At 35.5% G+C, this 22713-nt stretch overlaps 1 protein-coding gene across 1 annotated transcript in view; it reads right to left on the bottom strand.

The window, feature by feature from the left end:
• LOC145685811 (hydrocephalus-inducing protein-like) overlaps window positions 1-22713 on the bottom strand; it is a 461224-nt gene that overhangs the window by 116755 nt on the left and 321756 nt on the right. Inside the window, exons 31-34 of the mRNA XM_081758381.1 lie at window positions 11462-11588; window positions 7229-7393; window positions 4461-4730; window positions 3179-3409 (exon numbers count right to left, since the gene is read on the bottom strand). Coding sequence (XP_081614507.1) covers window positions 3179-3409; window positions 4461-4730; window positions 7229-7393; window positions 11462-11588 — 793 coding nt within the window. The remainder of the gene's footprint in view (window positions 1-3178; window positions 3410-4460; window positions 4731-7228; window positions 7394-11461; window positions 11589-22713) is intronic.

The following is a 22713-nucleotide window of genomic DNA, read 5'->3' as shown; positions in this document are numbered from 1 at the left end:
GCTCACTTATACGTATGACATAGCATGCCAAACAATTATCTTCATACTACGCAAGGGTCGCTGATGAGGCTCAGGGGATTGTCAATAACTAATTAGCGTGAGAAAATTCTGCTTGTCAACACCGTTGTAAACATGAAAATATGTTTCATAAAAAAGTTATTATTTTGCAACAAACGAAAAGATCATAAACAACTTTAAATTGTTCGTTGTTTTAAACTTCATTGCTATGTTCCCTGGATTTCAGTGGAATGGAAGGATCTGGAAAACAGTCTGTCTTGATAGGTGTAGAGCAGCAGCGTACCCCTTAACTGACCTTCATGGACGTTGGATTACTACATTCGGGTGGCTGTTTTTCTGTACTAACAGATCTACGGCAGTCTCTTGATTTCATGTCGCATTCAAAGTCATCTTCTAGAAACTTTGATATCTACTAACAGGTCGCGTTCTGTGACCAAACTGTGTATTCGTTTTATTCTATGTGTGTCGATTACGTATCACATATGGTCAATTAACCTGTCATTAAACTCCATCTAATTAGCCGTAGCAGATGATCTTCAAATATACAGTAACACGGTCGAAAACAGATGTTAATGATCCACGATAAAGTAAACTCCAAGAACATAGCTTTCACGTAGTAACTGTTTCAGACAACGTTGACACCTAGCACTGTTTCTCATTCCCATACAGTGCGCGTGATAAATTGGCAAAACCGTAGCAAAATAAATAACATACCACAGAAGTGTTATATTTTGAAATAAATTTATTGTTACATGTAAATATATAAATATAACCCTTATTTATTAAATTTTCAAACAAAAAAACTCCATTTGTTGTAATACTAGATTCAATACGGTTTGAGAATCTTGAGCATACTTGGATCAATTTTTTATTTATCCGTGTACATCATTAACGTTTTCGATCTTACTTGTTAGTTTTAGAAGCCTCTCTACTGAATAAAGTTGTTTATTAACGTTTCTCTCACAAATGATTCATCTTCTCTAGGACTAAGTCCTTCTCATCGTAGAAGAATATCGAGATTTAACTTTTTTGGGATTTTTCAATTTCGTTAGCATTTCTTTGGTTTCTTCAAAGATTCTTTCTTATGTATGCTGTGCCATTAACTGGCCTCTTGTAAGAACATACGATCTACATATCTTAAACAACAATCGTGCGAACCGTTGTATCCGACATGTTCCGTTGCGGGATCTTATGGATAATCTGAATTTTGTGGGCGATATCTAGACTTTTTTTTTTTTTGCTGGTGTGGTGATACTATCATCATACATCATCTTCATGTGTGTAAACTGTACGTAAAAGGATGGTATTGAAGTCCGCAATTTCTTTAGCAGTTCACTCTGCACGTGATACATAATTTACGGTTGCTCTAAGATTGTATCCCTACGACATGACATGGCATTTAACACTTATGTACTAGAAAAGAAAATGTTGCATCATATCTTTACAGAGTCCTTTTTTTTTAATTAATAAGAAACGTATCAAGTAAGGAGATACAAAGCTATTGTTAATTTATCTCTCGTATCCTATATATACAGAATACTATTCTACAAGTCAAAATAAAGTGAAAAATACCCTATGTGATCAAAAGTAACCGGACACGTGGCTGAAAATGACTTACAAGTTCGTGGCGCCCTCCATCGGCATTGCTGGAATTCAATATGGTGTTGGCCCACCCTTAGCCTTGATGACAGCTTCCACTCTCGCAGGCATACTTTCAATCAGGTGCTGGAAGGTTTCTTGGGGAATGACAACCCATTCTTCACGGAGTGCTGAACTGAGGAGAGCTATTGATGTAGGTCGGTGAGGCCTGGCACGAAGTCGGCGTTCCAAAACATCCCAAAGGTGTTCTATAGGATTCAAGTCAGGACTCTGTACAGGCCAGTCCATTACCGGGGAGGTAACCACTCCGCCACAGGCCGTGCAGTATGAACAGGTGCTCGATCGTATTGAAAGATGCAATCGCCATCCCCGAATTGCTCTTTAACAGTTGGAAGGTGGTTAAAACATCAATGTAGGGCTGCGCTATGAGAGTGCCACGCAAAACAACAAGAGGTGCAAGCCCCCTCCAAGAAAAACACGACCACACCATAACACCACCACCTCGGAATTTTACTGTTGGCACTACACACGCTGACAGATTACGTTCACCGGGCATTCGCCATACCCACACCCTGCCATCGGATCGCGACATTGTGTACTGTGATCCGTCACTCCACACACTCCTTACACCAAGCGAGGCGTCGTTTGGCACTTACCTGTGTGATGTGTGGCTTATAAGCAGCCGCTCGACCATGAAATCCAAGTTTTCTCACCTCATGTCTAACTGACATAGTACTTGGACTGGAGTTTGGAATTCCTGTGTGATGTTCTGGATAGATGTCTGCCTATTATACTTTACGACCCTCTTCAACTGTCGGCAGTCTCTGTCAGTCAACAGACGAGGTCGGCCTGTACGCTTTTGTGCTGCACGTGCCCTTCACGTTTCCACTTCACTATCACATCAGACACAGTGGACCTAGGGATGTTTAGGAGTGTGGGAATCTCGCGTACAGACTTCTGACACAAGTGACACCCAATCACTTGACCACGTTCGAAGTCCGTGAGTTCCGCGGAGGGCCCCATTCTGCTTTCTCACGATGTCTTATGACTACTGAGGTACCTGGCAGTAGGTGACAGCACAATGCACCTAATATGAAAAACTTATGTTTTGGGGGTGTCCGGCTACTTTTCATCACATAGTGTATATATCATTGTATACTTTTCGGGTCTTCGTCTGGAGACACAAATTGCACTATGTGGCAACGACGCAGATAAAGAATTATAGATTAGATCTACGAAATCATCAAATAGTTACATCCATCCATTTCAGATGATAGTTAAAGTCGATAGATTGTTGAGATTAACACCACTTATTAGGGTAAGAATCGATGTAACTGCTTCGTAGATTCGTAGAACAATGCTAATGGTTCCAAGTTAATGTACAACTTTGCCACATAGTGTTTTTCTTATTACCCATAGCAGCTGAAGGAGGCTCCGGAGGGTCAACATTATGTAGCATTTTCGCTTTATTTTGACATTTTCAATGTATTATTAAATTTCAACTGATATTCAAAGCTAACGTATTTAGCCAATATTATAAAAAATGTTGAATAAATCTCACCTTACACCTCAAAGTGCCTGTGTTTTTAAATGATATTTGTTTTGTCAGAGTTTGGCCGATAACTAATGGGCGGAAAGAAAGAAGTGGGAGCCCACTTTTACTCTTTAGTGTAGGAGATAAGACAGTAACTTGGGGCAAACAACCTTCACCCATAACATCAAGGGCAAACTTCTGAGGAGCTTTGTTTTGTAAACTAGATTCTACCGTTACCTCCAGCACAGTATTGTAAGTCTGTAAAATAAATAAATAAATAAATAAAATTTTAAAAAATCGTCAGTATAACAGAACACCCTAACAGAACAAAAATATAATACTTAACTTTATTTTTAATTCCACAATAAGAATCTTAAAAACAGACATAGACTTAACTAGATTGGATATAAGAAAACATTTCACACATATACAGTACGAAGCTGAAAGATCAAAGCTAATAAGGAGATAAACGAATATTTAATAATATCCCTTTAATATTTTTCTCTTATGTAGGTAAATCAATAAGCAAGGCAAAAATTGTATTTAATATTTATTCAGTATTAAGAAATCATTATTTGGAGTGGAATTTTTTTTAACATACTGCTTCAGTGATTTTAAATTATGTTTTAAAAAATGATCAACATTACGGCATAAATTGTGCTTTTTCTGTCATTTGTTTCGTATGCAAGTTTGCACTTAAAACAAGCTGCATATTGTGAGGTATGAATGAATAAATGATTATGAGTTGATGGGAACGTCAGCAATGAGGCTATTTGTTCTCGTCACGATAAGGGCAATGTCTGACACGTGTTCTATATTAAATATTCAAAGTAAAGCTTCTAAAAAATACTTCAAACAAAAGTTCTACAAAATAAGATATTTAAAGATAACATTAGCCAGGGAAAGACTAAACAAATAAATACAACATAGAGTATATAACAAGGAAATAAATCAAAATAACAACAATAATAATAGTAACAAATCACAACAGGGCAAATCACAACATAACACACTAAACTATATAGCACGCTGACTCTTCCAATCACGAATAAAAGTGAGAATACAGTCATTGCAGAAAACATCATTTCCCAAAGATTTTTAAGTATTCCTAAACGTTCTCTAGGATCTATACTGGACATTTTTATATTGTATATACAAATACCATTACTATTAAATATATATTTAAGTCAAAATATGCTCAATGTTTGATTGTTCAAGCTCATACACTTTAACAAATATATTAAATTAACATTAGAATTACTGAAGTAATTTCAGTATAAACATGGAAATTATTATTTATTAAAATTACCTGAATAGCTGCTGGAGTAAAAGTCAATGTAATATATTGTACGGCATGACTAGGAATGGAGGCTTTCCCTGGAGATACAGTAAAAAACGGCTCGACGATTGCAGCTCTCGAAGATTTTGACGTTGGAGGAGCAGGTAAAGCAGCACTAATATCTGTGGTGATCATTTCGTCATTTTCGAAATGAAGACGTGCTGAAACTGTCTTGCCAACGCACACATTACAAAACATGAATTTGGCTTCCTCCTTGAGATAAACACAATAATGACTTCCCTGTAAAAAAGTTACAAAAAATATATTATCCAGATATACAACAGAATTCACTGTAATATAGCATCGAAACATATAGAAACTTAATATCGACACTTTCGTGAGTGCAACTTTTCTTCTTCAATACGGTAGACAATGTTTGCGTAATGCTTGCTTGGGAATATTATGTGAAGGCATATTTTACTTTGTGGAAGTAATTTTTCGTTCTAGAAGGTAAATAAAACCAGAGCTACCCACTGTAAAGGCACCCGATTGCCTCCACAATCTGCTTTATTTGATTATTTTAGTTTAAAAGAAATTTGGAAACATTCATTTAATTCATTCAAGATAATTACTTCAGTTTCTGAAACTTTTTACCCCTATTGTACTCAGTCAGCCGAAGCATTTGTGAATTCACTCATTAATTTCATCAGGTTGTAGCATTACAGGAAATAAAACCACAGACTGAGTCTTTTTACTATCGCAAATGCATTCATTTTGAAGTGCATGTCAATTCTCCCCGGACACAGACCTCTGAAGGTAAACGAACGCCGACATCAGTGAATGAATAAGAGATGCGTAACTCTTCGCTACATCTTTTGGAGACAAGAGTTTGTTTCCAGGCTGAAGAAGAACTATCGCTAGTTTCGAACGAGGTTTAACGCCATAGAACCACCCATCTCCAATGTGGACCCAGTTCCACAAGTGATCTTGGACAAAGCATCGTCGTTGCCCCTGCTGTTGACAGGATCCACAGCATGAACCTTACAAGTGAATACAAATAACCTAATAGTTTTGCTCCATACATTGTGGATTTAAATTAGATGAAAAGAAATGTTTCCAAATTATGTGAAATGTTTATGCCGAAAGTTTAATTTTTTTTAAAAAAAATTAAATCCCGCGAATATGCACCAAGGCTAAGAATGACAATGGTGCAATAAAGAAGTTTGGAGGAAACGGGAGAACTCGGAATAAAATCACGCACATGATGCTTGCTCACCACAAAGCTCGTTTGATTTGAGCTAGGATCAAACCAGAGACTCCACGCGCCAGAGGCGAGCACTTTACCACTGAGCCATCGCGGATAAGTTTAATTATGGCAATGTTTTGTTAATAAAATTCAATTTCTATTATAGATATTATGCAATATAGACTTTCTTGATTAGACTTGAATTTAGTATTCCGCAATAATAGCACAAATTAAAAATTGGCTTTTAGTCAGTCCTTGATCAGAAAGGAAATATTAATAATAATTTAATTTAATTACATATTTGTAGTGCTAAGTACAGCGTTAGCCAAATATAGCACTATACGATGGTAATTAGATATATAATGTAAATAAATATATTTTTATCTAACATCGTATGAAGTATAAAATTTAGTGTTGAATATCATTGTAAATCAAGTATAAAACATAGAGTTAAAACAGAGTAGTATAAAGTAATAGCTCTCACAATCAAGATTAAATTTGTTTAATGCTAATGCTTAAATATGCGAGCAACATGACGGATTTTGAATGGGTACGAACAAAGTTAACAAAGGATTGAAAATTTGACTTTTTTAAAAAAACTTTTATTTAGAAAAACTGCTTAGGTAAGTACCTCGTCCAATTACATAGATAATATTCAACAAATATGACGATCACAATGGCGTTTACAGCAATTTGATATATCAAACTGTTCTGGAGATACAGTAAAACTGTTAAAGTTTGCAACACTGCTTAAAATTATGTAATTCCGTGAACTTACTGTAATTACATCTACAAAATAATATTGTTATAATATCATAGAATCAAAGATTGTTTTAAAGAGTTCGCACAAATACGCCATTTTAAGCAGTATATCAAATTTTACCATTTTTCGTATCTCCCAAATAGTTTGAGATATCGAATTGCTGTAAGTGGCATTATGAACTTTATGTCTTTTCAAAAATCATGCACGTAATTCGATGTAAAACTTAAGTAAACACTTCCTCGAAATAAAGTCCTTTGAAAAATTCAAATTTTTAATTCCTTGTAACATTGTTTGTATTTGTTCGAAATATGTCATACGATGACCGTAGTATTCGACATTAAGGGGGTTTGGATATGAATTATCCTGACCGTCTCACTTGCGTTATTACTATTGTAGAACTCTCCAAAAGTTGGTTGTTTTCGATGTTTGTGATACTGTAGCATCTCTACGTTGCAATATTGCATAATAAGTGTGGTATTGTATGTTTTCATTTAATACGTAGAATTGAAACATGTAATAACTTGACGTAATGCTATTTGAAAAAAAAAAAAAAACACAACTTTATGTTGGGTTGGTAAGACTGTTAATTTTGTAGTCAGTGGCGGTGAGTAATCATCCAAATATGTTCCCCTGCCTATATTTGGATAGTACGGAATTTCAATATGGTACAAACTAACTTGTTTTGTTCTAATTTCATTTTCTATAAAGCTTATCTAAAATACTTACTTAACTCTGTAACGCAACCTATAGTCATAACTGTAACATATACACGAAAAATTACATACTTACCTTATGAGCAAAATCACAGGCTGCCAAATTTTCTCGAATAAAATGCTCTTGAAATATTCTGTTGATATCAGAAAAGTTAATATACGGTAAACATACTATCACCATGCATTTTATTATTGGATCTTGCATCTCATTAGGTTTCTCGGACACACTAACAACGAACTCCTTTGAAAGAGAAATGTCAAGGTAAAGAAGTTTAAAATTCTATATCAGATATCACTACAACAGATCTATAACTAGAAACCATTTTTAGTTTTTTTCAGTAGAAACAAAGATTCATCTCCCTATTCATTTTTCGTTATTAGAATGCTAGGAATATTGGTCAGCCAGATATACCACTTTGCGAAACTAGAAGTTATGAACATTTGAAACGTACATAAAAATGTTCGCTTCCTTACTACTACTTTCAGAGCAATCAAAATTACAGGGTTTTGCACTTTACTATTGAATACGCTAACTATGTTAATTAAAATACTTGAAAGACATAAATATTGTAACTTTTCTTGAGGAATACTTCTGTTGTAATTAAATTCAAATTTAATTAAATTATATTTCTTCACGTATTCATTTCTGTGTAGTGTACTTTAAATAGACCCATGGGCATAATAATGTGCATTATTCCTTATCTTCTTCTAACACTGGTATTATTATTATTATTATTATTATTATTATTATTATTATTATTATTATTATTATTATTAGTAGTAGTAGTAGTAGTAGTAGTAGTAGTAGTAGTAGTAGTATTTGCTGTAAAACACTCAAAAAATGAATTGCCAGTCATTATAGTATATTATTACGATAGTATATCTTGTATATAATTGAAGTTAAATTGTAATATAAAGTTTGCACTGTTACATTGACATATAATTTAATTGTCAGAAGTACATGATATTTCAAAAAGAATTTTCGGTTTAAAAAGACTATATTTTTTTAGATGCATGGATCATGTGCATTAAAAACCTTGGAATAAAATTTAAAAGACACGTCAAAAATTAAGTTTCTCTTGGCGCCAATTACAAGTTGTCAGTTCACGTGGCTACCGGTAGGAGTCTCTCTGGTGCAGTAGGAGTTTAGCTAGTTCGCCCATTATGTGATTTTCTTTGTGAGTGTTTGTGAAAGTCTCCGTCTATGTGTCTATTCCTTCAATAGCTGTGAGCGATAAGCATCAATTAATGTCCATGTATTACACTACCTTAAAACATATAAAAAGGGGTGACTGTGAAACCATTAATATCACTATTAATATCAAAATTAATTTTGGAATTTCAGTCTTGATAACAAAAACTCAGAAAACATCATAAACATTATAACAAAATTAATCTCAGTGTCCCCAAGAAATAACTAAATTGGTATAAATTCATGTTCTCAACATTTAAACTTATTACTTTTACAGGGAATTTATTACTCAATTGCCGAACCTTGGAAGAAGGCGTTTTAAAGGAGGCTGAAACGAAAAAAAGGGAAAAAAACCTGTGACACCGCATAGAAATAATGTGATTGCAGTAACATCACACATGCTCGCACAAGTAGGGGACGCGTTTACCTATTGTCTAGATTGTATCCCGTGACTTTGGTGGAGGGCACATTGAATATTTGTGTTCCTAAACGTATTTTAATACATACATCAAAATTCTAAGCGTATGCATATAAAAGATACCTTGTAAAAATTGATGACTTTTAAAAGAAAGCACCTTGTACTTGATCTCAGTTTGAATTAAAGTTTGAAAGAGGGAAAGTAATTAAATGAAACTCTTATTAGTATTTGATTACAGCAGGTGAAAAGTATTTTATAAATATTTTCTCATTCCGTGAATAACTTCTAGAACTTTTTAAAAAGTTTGTAACAGAAATTATAAGATTTCTTCCATTTCAAATTTTCTTTCAATAGACAAGTGCACAGAGATAATAGAAGGAAACGTTTTGAGCGAAGTAGAAGCAAGAAAACTGAGTTTTCTTTGCAGAAACAAATTAGCAATATAAGAAATAACTTTTGTTTGTTAAACACTGAAAGTTTATGATTTGAGAAAAGTAATGGAAGAGGTCCATACCCAAATCAAACAACTACAGACAAGGCAAATCCATTACAGACGGACTTTAAAGATCTCTTATTATGGCTGTGATTTACCAAAGTACAAAGTGTTTGATTAACTTATATATGATTGGAACTCATAGATGATCTTGTATTATTGTAGATACTTTGTATAATACTGTACAGTAAAAGATGTTCTCTTTCATTTCTGCTTTGTTTCAATTTGAAATTCAATTCTGGAATCTAATGTATAACTACAAGTCGCTAAATAATTCAAAATATACCTTACATGTTATAATTTCAAGATTTCTAATTGCCTGTACTAATGACGAAGAGAATCAATAAAAAATTCGAGGACCTTTGTATTTTGCCATTTAATAGAAAGACAGGAAGAAACTCTATACAAAGATTTAAAATGTGGAAATTATTAATGTTTTCTTTGAAGAAAATGTAATATAGTCTCACCGCATTAAGGAAATTGCATGTTACTGTGCTCTATACATGTTGCTGCTTAATACACATTACGTTAGTACTACGTAAAAGTTCTCAAGTGCATAAAAGTGGTATGATATACTGGTTCCCGCTGAATATTGGTTCCACTATTTTATATAGAAGGCAAACCACGACAAATTCATCCCTTTGTCGTCCCTGGATTTAAGAGTCTCTCCTCTTGTTGTATTGATCTTTTAAATAGTACCGAATTAAGATTTTTTAATAAAAATTTCAAATGTCAACAATGCATGATATGTTGCGTTAATTAGTGAATTATTAATCAAATAAATCCTGGCAAATTTTACTAAGGACAGAACATAGAATTGATTTAGAATGTGGATGAGTCCAAACCTTACATTCAACGGTTAGTGTATTTCTGTATCTACGATATATATCTGTTGAAATAACTATTTCTACAGAATCAAATGCTACGTATGTATCCACTTAAGATTAACATTTAAGATGTTTGTGGTAAAAAAAAAAGGAACTCCAAATATATTTTATCCATTTCTTGAAGTATTTCGTTCTGTAGTTTTATTCCGTTTTTTAAAAAATTAAGTTGATATCACACTCTTATTTAATTTTAGAGTATTCTTCCTTTCTTTTGCAGAAGCGGGAATATCTTACCAGGTTTTCAAATTTTAATTTCAAAATTCTGTTTTCTTTTTATAAAAATTGTGATAAATCGTATACCAAATTCCATTATTATTACTGTATTGTTATTAATATGCAGAAGTGAGTCCTAAAGCCAAGGTAATTCATAAAAAAGAAGTCACTATTGTTTTCTAAGAGTAAAAACAGTGCATAAATGTAATAGAGATTAAAAAGTTCTTTGAAAACAAAGATAAGTGTAATAGTAAAATACGTATTGTAGCGTACTGCCTTTGCAACCAATTGGAACTTCCGTGCCTGAGTACGCCTAAGAGGGAAGATTAACTGAAAGTTTCCATTAATGATTCATAACAGTACTTTTCAAATGACGTAACATTAAAAAATGTACTTAATAAATAAAAAATGAATGAATGAATGATAACGGTTTAAGTCGCCATCAGAAGTGAGGCTATTTGTCCCCGTCAAGATAAGGTTGACATCTTGTACATTAAATATCCAAAATAAGTTGTCTAAAAAATGCAGTTCAAATTCAAATAAAAGACTTACAAAAAAAGGCATTGAAAATAATAAATAATTAGAAATAGTGTAAGTAAAAGGCTAATAGTCACCGCAAGAAACAAGCCACATTTCTAATTATTATCAACGCTCGCAATATAGTGATAAATAATAAATATTGTCTATTTGTCATTTCATAACTTCATTATAACTAGTCTTCTAAGCAAGTGAAATATAATCTATGATGTAGGTGTTATAGATACATATTATTATTCATTTGTATTTGGTTCCTATTGTTAAGCTTGAGAGTTTCTGTTATTAAATAAAATATTGAAAGGAGAATCGTTTGGGATAGAGAACTCAGGAAAATGCAAAGAAAGAGGAGGAGGTGAGAGGAATGAGAAATTCCCCGTGGTGTGCTTGAAGAATCATTAAAAGAGAGCTATAATTGAAATTATGTCACTGATTCAAGGGAAGATTGCTTTTGAGTCAATGAATTTTCCAGCTTCTCAACCCATACACCTTAGTAAGTTAAAGTCATCTCAAGGTTATGAAGTTAAGAGAAAAGAATTCTGATTTATAATGTCTTGATAAATACCACTTACTTCTTCATATGGTCCACTGGCTTCAGCTGTGCATTCAACTGTAACTTTAAACTTATCATCCGGTAATACTTCGCCGGCGTTAGGCATTATCCAGAAACTCGCTGCTGTAGTACGGCTGCCTTCAAATCTGAAAAATTTTGACAATTATTTGAAACTTATTATAAACTTATTATAAACGATTATTATAAACATATGAAGTAATGTATTGTTACGATACTACGCTTTGCTTGAGTACCGTACCACATGCATACCAATCTGGTGTTCTGTACTTTTGAAATTGTTTTATTTTATCCAAAATTTGATGTTTGTCTTCTTATAAATCATCTTGTGTATACAGATTTCGGATACACCAAATTTCTTGTCCACCAAAGGTATGGAAATTGAAGCACTGTTCTCAAATTGGACTTTTAATGCACTGAAAAGTCTCTGGTTTAATTTGACCGCTTTTCTTCTTTAACTCACTCTTCTTTCTAATACATTATCCTCAAAACTTTGTAGTCAATCCTTTAAGTACTTTTGCGCCCATAAAATTTCGCACAGTACTGGTAAATAATTTATCAGAGTTGATGTTCTCTTCATCATATTTCTAAACTATACTAGAAGTTATTTAGACTCCTTCTGACTTCATCGACCATAGGGATGCGCTCGAGTCGAGACATGTCTCGAATCTCGACTCGACTCGACTCGAATTCGAGTCGAGATTCGAGTCGAGACACACTTTATAAAATTCGAGACGAGTCGAGACAAACGTATTTCTCGACTCGAATTTTCGAGTCGAGACACGAGTCGAGTCGAGACGGCTCTTAAAAATCTCGACTCGACTCGAATGTCTCGAAAATCTTTCTATAATCTTTAATATTATTTTGAAGAAAGTATTCACTCAGAAACAGCCTTGAAACCAATTCCAGCTTTTATTCCTTCAGAAAGGTACAGAACGCATAAAATTAATAGTTAATCTTTAAAGATCAAGATTTAATTTTCAGCTCAATTCAGTTAATTAGAACTAATAGTTAATGTCGTTGTATTTGGTTGTACTGCAAGTATAATGATAATAATAATAATAATTGATTATCTAGTTTGTATAAAACTATTATCCGTAGTCTAAATCTAGTTTGTATAAAACTATTGTGATAAAGTGAACTTCATAAATTCTCTGAATGAGCAGTTGGTAGTCTATAGTAATTTAGCATAGTTATAATTATTGTGTTTTCGTTCCCATAAACGCAATAGGGTTACGTAAGTTCTGGATTATTCGCTTGCCCAACTATTCTGAGGCTTTAATATGTTGCAGCATATCACGAGCTACGGATAATATATAATGTAACATTTGTTGTACATCACATATTATGATACGAGACTATTTTACATAGTATATCTTATCTAATATAAATAAAATAAAGAGTTTGTTTGTGTGTTTGTCTGTCTGTCTGTGCGACCTGGGGACCAGACGAGTGGACCGAGAGTTCCCAAAATTTGGTCACGGGTACCTTAGTCCAGGCCCCAGATCAAGACGAAGCGTTTTTTTTAAATTTCGAACCAGGGGGGTCTCGGGGGGACGTTTACTGGGACCGACCTGGGGACCAGACAAGTTGACCGAGAGTTACCAAATTTTGGTCACGGATACCTTGGTCCAGGTCCCAGTCTAAGGCGAAGCGTTTTTGTCAAAATTGGAACCAGGGGGTCTCAGGGGGGCGTTTAGCGAGACATGTAGTAAAAGTAATCCAAATTGATCGACATTAGTGTCAAATCCATAATTTTCACGGTCGCTTAGATTAATGGTGACACTTCCATCAGCGATGACTTGCAAATTCAGCTACTACTGTATGCGGGCCGGGTGTCAGCGGGTGAGGAATACCGAGACATGTATAAATAGTCCATATTGATTGATACTAGTGTCAAATCCATAGTTTTCGCGGTCACTGAAATGAATGGTGATACTTTCACAAGTGTTGACTTCCAAATACAGCCCCCATGTGAAGAATGGGTATATTAAGCTAGTATTACAATAAATGGACTGCTTGGATGCCAAGAACTAGTACAGATAAGTACCATTCACTTCTATGAATAGGTATTTTTTAAAAGGATTTTTGTAAACACTAAGTTATAAAACAATGAACTACATACAGTAGCTATGGTTTTGGTTCCCAACATAAAAGAAATATGGATTGTTCATGAGATATTGAACTTCAACTTTCACTCCTGGAAAATTTCAATTTTGGAGTTAAGCCACTTGGCATCAAAGCAGTTCACTGTAAGATAAATACATTCCGCACATTAGTAACATAGTTGTTCAGGGGCCTTCGATTTCCATCCTCTCAAATGAAAGCTGAACGATTGCTTGATACATGCTGACTATATAGGAGAAATAGTGTATTAAGTTTTCGAGCTTTGGTGCGTATCCGTATTTACACTCTGATATAACTTTAAGTTCACACTCAAATCGAGCTAATTGTTTAATGCATTTCGAAAGCTTTTGTTTTTATGCAGCTCATTAAGGAAAATCTATTTCATAATCGTAACATTTATGTACTAAGAAACTATGAATGTAAAGTGGACTCGACCTAGCCCCGTGGCCGCTGACTCAGTGGCACAGCTCTCACCCTTGGTGTGTGAGGACTTTGATTCTGTGTGTGTGTGTGAACTCCGCGGCTAGTGTATGCGTCTTTTCCGTGGAAGACTCGGGTTCAATTCTCGGCGCGAGCTCATGTGGTTCGGATTCCACGTTAATCAGTAGGACTACATTTCATATATCCTCGCTGCTGAAAGAGACGGTAAAGTCAAAATCAACTCAACAATATATATATGTGTGTGCTTATGTGAATTTCCTCGTGGCTGTATGGTTAACACATACGCCTTGATCGCGGGAGACTCTGGTTCGATTTACGGTGGAAGCTCATAAAGTTCTTACCGGTATCCCACTTTAAACTGTAGATCCATGCCTCATATAACCATAGGTATAATATATATGCCTTTGATAGACTTATTTTCCGACTTGGAAGCCATCGAAAATTTCCGGACACAGAGTCCCGTAGACCGAAAATGAGAAACATGGGTACAGAGTAAAACAGCCATAGAAATTTAAGCTTTTTAGGCTAACTTAATCCTTACATATAATGCAACTAGCTTGGCCAAGTTATAATGGAGGAAATGCTATCATTGCAACACTCTGAGAATAGAAAATGTTCGTCAGGTATTACTATCGCCCCCTCTCCTGCAGAATGAAAACACTGACTAAAACTCAATATTATATATATAACTATTTTGTGTAATGTAACAAACAGTGGCGGGTAATATTCATGATTTCTTGCAGAGGTCCTTACGAGGGTTTGCTTCCATCTTCCTCTCCCCAAGAACTAAGATAAATTTAAAAAAATGTGATTACTTGTTAATCTTGTAAAGTTGCGATTACTTGTTAATCTTGTACAAAGGACGCAATTAAAGTCCCAGTGTAACACCCTTTCACATTTAGATTTTTGCCCTGGAAGAAAACCAGTTATTATTGTTTCTTGATTTCTCAGTCTCACCTACATAAACATACGAATAGAATTAAAGGATAGGACATGTTTAGAGTGCTTGCACGTGACATCTAACTATATTTCTTATCAAATGTGTCACAAATGAAAATGTCCGTTTGCACTGCCTCTATTTTCTGGTACACATGTTTCATTTATGTTATGTTGCTAAAATTCGTTAGGAAACAAGTACAGACTGCGCCTGTGTGCCTGACAAAACGTAAATGTACTGGATAATTATTTCTTCACTTTCTTCCAGAAAAAAAGTAATCCATCTCATGTCGGCTAACAAAAGGAGGTAGCGGACCAAAGATAGCCGTTGTTTACCTAAGGTCGTTACACAGCAGGGGTTTCATTCAGTCAGAGGGAAAAGAAAAAATAATTAAAGATTTCTACATTTGTTTTGAACTGCAATATACTTCTTTCTTTTATTTTAAGAACCATTTCCTTCTCATTTGTCTGCATCAGAAAAAAAATGCAAAAAAAAAATCACTAGAATGTGCCTATTTACCCAAAGTACGTACTAGATCACTAGTTCAATAGTAAAATCACTAAATCTAGTACGAAATCATAAATGTGGCATCCCTGGGTTGGAGCGAAAGTAATGGTTGGAGTAAAAACTAGTCCGTATTTCTACTGCGTTCTGTTGTTGAATTCACAGAAATGTTCAAAAATAAATTCAAGAAGTAAAACACGATCCTACAAAAGACTGTTTACTTGCTCACTGGTTTTAGTATTGTGAACTGAAACTAAAGTACTACTTACAACGTTACCCCCACATAAAATATAAATTCACCCTTTCTCCCTTCCCTTATTCGAATACAATGAACCGACTCTTTTGCTGAAGAAATATGCTAAAAGAAAATTGAAACATCTGTGTCTAAACTTTCTTTGAAGCGCAGTCATTTGTATTTGTAAGGTTTTGCGAGTGTTTTCGAGATAGCCAAATCTTTTACCATGGACTCCTGCTGCGAACTGACCGTGAGTAAACACCCGATCTCGCTGTGCTCAATTTCTCTCGCACACGTGAAATGGGTTTGTTGTTTCCAAAACAAATAGGAAGTTATTGTGCTTTTGCATTTCTGCACGCACACAGGTACCATTGTTGTTTTAATGATCAGAAGAAATATCAAAACCATCCGATATATATGATACAAAACAGCTAACAGAGGGAGGCAAAGATAAAAGTAGGCCTATACCAAGTTTTCCGCGTGGTACCATTATGGAGAATAAATATTTGATAAAGTCACGTAGATGCGCTTAAACCTATTCCATCTGTCCTTATAATTTTTCTGGTCTCATCAGTTTCTCAGGAGAATACGTACAACATATGTCCAAATTCCATATACGAGGGCTATCCAGAAAGTAGATTACGTTTTCGTCTGTGTCCGCTAGGGGCGGGGCTAACGCGGCCATCTTGGGGTCAGAGCGTTGCGCAGCTCAGTCGGCATCTAGCCGTGCTAGTGAGAGGTTCGTGCTGTGCTCCGTTAAGATACTGTGACGGTTTGAAATGTCTGCGTTAATTGAAAATCCCGCGAGCTGCGAGGTGCGTGCAGTAATAAGGTTTCTGACAGCAAAAAACTGTAAACCGATAGAAATCTATCGGCAGCTGTGTGAAGTGTATGGGGACAACATTATCACTGAAGGTGGAGTGCGACAGTGGGTCATAAGATTTAAAAATGGCCGAACCAATGTTCACGACGAAGATCGAAGTGGGAGACCCAGCAAAGTGACTGCCGAACTTGTCGAAAAAGTCGATGTTAAAGTCCGTGAAAATCGAAAGTTCACAATAACGGAACTTTCTTTGAGTTTTCCACAAATTTCGCGAAGTTTGTTGCACGAAATCATCAGCGAAAAGCTTGGTTACCACAAGTTTTGTGCAAGATGGATTCCAAAAATCTTGACAGAGGACCACAAAAATCAGCGAATGGCTGCAGCGTTGCACTTTTTGGACGCCTACAATAAGGATGGTGACTCTTTACTCGATCGCATCGTTACTGGTGACGAAACATGGGTGAAACACGTGAACTGTGAAACGAAATTGCAATCAATGCAGTGGGGGCACACAGGTTCTCCCCAAAAACCCAAGAAATGCATGCAAACAATGTCGGCAAGGAAGATGATGGCGACTGTTTTTTGGGACAGAAAAGGTGTGATTTTGGTGGACTTCCTGGAAAGAGGCACTACAATAAACGCTCAAAGGTATTGCCAAACTCTGCAAAACCTCAGAAGAGCAATTCAAAACAAGCGCAGAGGAATGTTGAGCTCTAAGATCTTGTTGATTCACGACAACGCCCGGCCCCACACGGCAAATGTCACGCGTGAAGTTCTTGAATCTTTTCAGTGGGAGTTGTTTCCTCATCCGCCGTACAGTCCCGACCTGGCACCGAGCGACTTCCACCTATTCCCAGCAATGAAGAAGTGGCTGGCTATGCAGCGTTTTGATGACGACGAACAGCTGCAAGAAGAGGTAACGAAGTGGTTGAAGTCGCAGGCGGCCGAATTTTTCGACGAAGGAATTTCCAAGCTCGTACATCGCTACGATAAATGCCTTAATTTGAATGGTGACTATGTCGAAAAGTAGTATTTGTGTGTGGCTTTCATCTGTATATAATAAAATTTGTTTCCTATACTTTGTTGATTTTTTATTCCAAAACGTAATCTACTTTCTGGATAGCCCTCGTATACTCTTTCTAAACTAATGAGTAAACTCATTAAGAACACCAACTGATATCAATAAACAGGAAAGAAAACAATACTTTATACTTCTATCATTTGGTACACATCTCTATGAAGCACAGCTTGTTTCTTTTCGAAATAGCTCCTTCGTGTCACAGCTGTGGTTAGTTTTGTTATGTGTTAGGATAAAAGAGAGAAATGCAACATTTGCTTCGCGGTGAAGTTATATATATTATTAAGATGAGCGGTGATAAGCGAGGTTTAACAAAGAGTGCCTTTCGGATGCACAATTTAACGGGTAGTTGCAGTCCGTGTTGAGAATCGAACCAAAGCTATGTAAGACATGTTAATATTGAGCTCTTTTGTGGTAAAAGTGAACTTCAGAAACACACAAAAGACTTGAAACATCAAGCTAATGTAAAGCAATTGAAAAATAGCCTACCTATCGCTGCATCTTTTCTGTGGCTAGGAACATGCAGTGTGTAGCAACAAGAATCGTGTTAAGGACTTTTTTTTTCGAACATAACATTCCCTTCCACACCATAAAAGACAATATAATGTTTGTTAAAAGAAAGTGCACATAATATTTTTAAATTTTGTTTGTGATCCTATCATGCATAATTATAAATAATGCCTTTCATACTACGAGAATGAGTTCAACTATACGTCATGGCCCCTCTAAAGCGGGGCCGCGGTGGCTCAGTGGTAGATCGTTCACCTCTGGTGCTTGGGGACCCTGGTTCGATCCCAGCTCGCACCAAGTGAACTTTGTGGTGGACAAACACCGTGTGCATGGGTTTCCTCGGGGTTCTTCCGTTCACCCACTTTCTTTATTCCACGATTTCACTAATTTCTCATCATCACCCCTCTCCTTTAGCCTAACCGGCATAACCGTGGGACGTAAAACTCAAAGATTTCACTTCATTTTTTCCCTCGAAAGCGATATTTTTGAAAATTATTTATTGTTAGATATTGTAAATTTACGGTATCTATTTTAGTGGACGGGAAATTTTGCATGTAATCGGATAATTTCATGGCTTCTAACAGGAATTCGCAGTTACGAAATTTGCATCACTGTCTTTTGAAAGGATGCCTAGAAAAAATACTACTAGAAAATAACTGAAAACACAAAATGGATTTGATAGCCAAATTCACGTCATCTTGGTGCGTCATCATTTTTCTTTAAATATTTGTATTTAGTATTAGATTAGAGTTTAGTGTCCCTTTCAGCATCAAGGCTATATGAGACGTGAACTTACAAATTAACGTGGGTTCAGAACCACAGGAGTTCCCATCGGAAATCGAACCTAGGTCTCCCGCACCAAAGACGCGTACGCTAATCATATGGACAAGGGTGTTCGATATTTAGTAATGTGTACATAAAGTTGTGAAATTGCGCTTGTATAATGGAATGCAATTCCTTCTACTGACATAAACCTTCACAATACTTAGCTGGACAAAGTATCTTTAAAAAGAAAATGTCACTCTTTATGTTTCAGTTCCTGGTTCGACTGAAGGATGGAACAAATTGCAATGAGCGTTTTTGTATCCTACTTTGTGTAGTTGATTCATCATAAACTTGGTATTTGATACGGATATGAACTATTACACTTATTTGGTGTTTATTTCTAAATAATAAGTCCTAATACAATTTCATAAAGTTGTAATTCTGCTTTAGTTTGTATCACTTTACACAATGACAAATCCAAAAGGTGTGTTGTATCGGTGCAGTACCAGTTTTTCACGTTTTTCAAAATGTTCCAAAACCCAAAGAATAATCTTTAATTTCTGATATTTTAGTCGTCACAAATTACAATTTTATAATGTAGTCAATGTTTATAATTACTGGGCAGTTGGGCGTTTAAACTAATGACATCATAATAAAGTCAAAACCATAATTTTGAGTTGAATTGATTCTGAGTTTAACGTCCCGTTCAGCAGCGAGGCTATGTGAGACGTGGACCTACTGATTAACGTGGAATCCGAACCACATGAACTCCCACCGGGAATCAAGCCCAGGTTTCCAACGCCAAAGGCAAGTATGCTAACCGTTAGCCACGAAGGAGCTCCACCATAATTTTAGTGGGCGATAAGAAATATCTCGCCAGTGCTTTTACAATAAATAAAATTTTATAAGTATTAAAGAATAGTGGTAAGAGATTTTATAATAGCTCTTTTATTTATGAGATATGAGTATTTAAAAAAAAACAACAACTAAAGAATAGGTTGGCGGAACCACAAAAGACTCGTAAATTAAACTTTCTTATAAATACATACGCACCTTACTCACCTTTTATAATTGCTATGCTTACGTTCTCCATAAAAACAGAAATTCTCTTTTAGTGATATTTTACACAAGATCATGAAGTGGGTTCAAATTTAATTAAAGGCAAAATACAATACAATAATCCACAAATATTGCCTCAAGTGAGTTTAAAGATTTCTAAACACTAGTGCGAAACCGGGCTCTGCCGTTGCGATCGATTTACAGGTCTTGAGACGAAAGTAAGAAGGGACTTACGCACACAGTAAGTAAAAACAATTAATTGCCTGTAACTTTCCCCCAAATGGGTGTATCTTAAAACTAACCTCACCATTATTTTTCTAATTAAATTCTAGCCCGAAATTATGTATCACATTACCCTATTCCCATTTTGAAAACTTGACCTTAATTCAAAATGGCGGATTTCAAGATGGCTGCCATCAAGGTCATATCTACCATACGACTTCCCCCCCAGGACTTATATGTATCCACATGGTTTTTCTTCACTTTTCTTCATTAACGCTCCGTTTACAAAGGGTAGTAAGGGACTTCTGTAGTAATCTCTAATAACCACATCACAACTCTTAAAAGTTATTAAAAAAAAAATAGAAAACATGCACCATGACAAAAATTTGTCATCACAAGTAATGATGCATACATGCCTTCTATCAGCAAAAAAAGTTTCATTGAAATTGGAGCCGGACATTTGAGTGATGTCCCTTGTTGGATGTGATTGAACGTGACATCAGAACAAATCGCCCCCTTCCCGGAATTTACGGGAATTAGGTGACCTGAGTGAGCACATGTGGTGCCAGCTCTCTCCAGCGACCTATCAAGGATCATTGCGTGTATGCCAAGACGTGTCGCCGTTTTTATCCATGCCAAAAGTTGACATACTGACAATTAGGTAGGTAGTCATGATGGTCTGGCTGATGTGTGCGTATATTTTAACTCGTACATTTTGTCTCGACTCGAATTCCGAGACGTCTCGACTCGAATTCGAGTCGAGTCGAGACACAGACTGTCGAGTCGAGACAGAAACATATTTTCGAGTCGAGACACGAGTCGAGACAACATTTTCTCGAGACGAGTCGAGACAGGCTTAAATCTCGACTCGACTCGACTCGAATGTATCCCTAATCGACCACTTTCACGTCTACTGCGAATACACGACTGGATAAACTATCTGCCGACGGGCTTTGGTTTGCTCATATACTATGTTCCTCGCCTATTTACGTTACGTCCAATACAGTGCAGAATTTTAGTGGACACGCCTTAAACATTATTCTATTTAAGTTAGAGATGCAATATTTACAGTAGCACCTATGAATGAAACCTTATCCATTACATATTTTTCTTTCACAGTGAATAGAATTTGGTATACTCACATTTACAAGACGCGATAATTATATGCTTACTATCTTACCGAGAACGAAGATGTGTGAGAAATCAACATCAGCTCGATAAGTTTTTCCAAAAATCAACATACAAAAATATATATAGGATAAAATTACAACTTTATACGAAAATAAACTGTAATAGGAATATGAAGAAGTTTTGGAAATCTTCTTCCATAAAAGTTAATCCCTCTAGTGAACAGTGGCGTACAGAGAATTTTATCAAGGGGGAAGGGGCTGAAGCACTCAATCTCATCTTTTCAGGACACATGCCATATTTGTACATATCTATTAATATAGTAAATGTTTATTTTTCCATAATATCTTGCTTGCGAAGGGGGTTAAAACTGCGAAATACCCTTTACGTACGCCACTGATAGTGAATAGAATGAATAGCATATACTTCTAACATTAGATCTTTATTATCTTTCCCAACATAATAATATTTGTTTCATTCAAAAGTTCGTTCTGCTTTCCTGATGACTCTAGTATGCTTAGTTGTCATATCAGTGTCCAGTACGCTTGTGAAACTGTCACACAGGATACATGTTGGCATAAACTTGTCCAATTGATGCAATTATGCGTAGAAATTTACTATTGTAGATGGAAGAAAATAAGCAATATTTTCAGCATATTATTTTAAAAAGGGTAAAAATGTAACTAAGATATGAAAAATGTTTCTACAGTGTATGAAAAAATTTCTGTAACTGATCGAACATGTAAAAATGGTTCGTGAAGTTACTGCTGAAGATTTCTCGCTGGACAATATTCCACGGTCAATTTAATTTGATAGTGATAAAAATGAAGATATTAATTCAGAACAATCTATGTTACATCAGGCAGGAGATAGCCGGCATGATCGAAATACCCAAATCTAACGATGAATATCATTTACACCAGAATGGCAATGCTAATCGCTTTGATGTTTTGGTTCTTATTAAGAAAACAATTTTGAGGAAAAAGTAATTCCTTGACTATATTTCCACTGAGATTTTATATTTAAAAGCGATAAAAACTTCAGGTTTTTCAAATACTTATGACTCGCAGTGAGCAGTAAACAGTGTGGAAAAATATGCAATGTAAGAGATCTTGTTGCAAGCAAGTTGAACCAGTAACAACCATACCAAGAGCAGTCTTCACTAACGTTTAAGTTGGAAAGAGTGCTCTATTATGAGCTTTTCTCAAAGCCAAACGACTCTCTCCAACGATTATTACTTCCAATTAGGGTAACTGAAAGCACTAGTCGACGAAAACTTGTCCAGAACTAGTCAAGAGAAAGCACATACCATCTTTCGTCAGGATAACTCAAAGCAGTGCTTTTTAATGATCTGGCAAAATTGTTATAGATTAGCTGGAAAAACCTGAATTCATTCACACTATTCACCAAACATTTTAATCTTT

The sequence above is a fragment of the Thermobia domestica genome, chromosome 1, assembly GCF_964235325.1.
Source record: "Thermobia domestica chromosome 1, izTheDome1.hap1.1, whole genome shotgun sequence".
In the NCBI taxonomy this organism is placed as follows: Eukaryota; Metazoa; Arthropoda; class Insecta; order Zygentoma; family Lepismatidae; genus Thermobia; species Thermobia domestica.
Note: the sequence above shows the minus strand (reverse complement) of the source record. Positions and strands in the feature narration are given on the sequence as shown.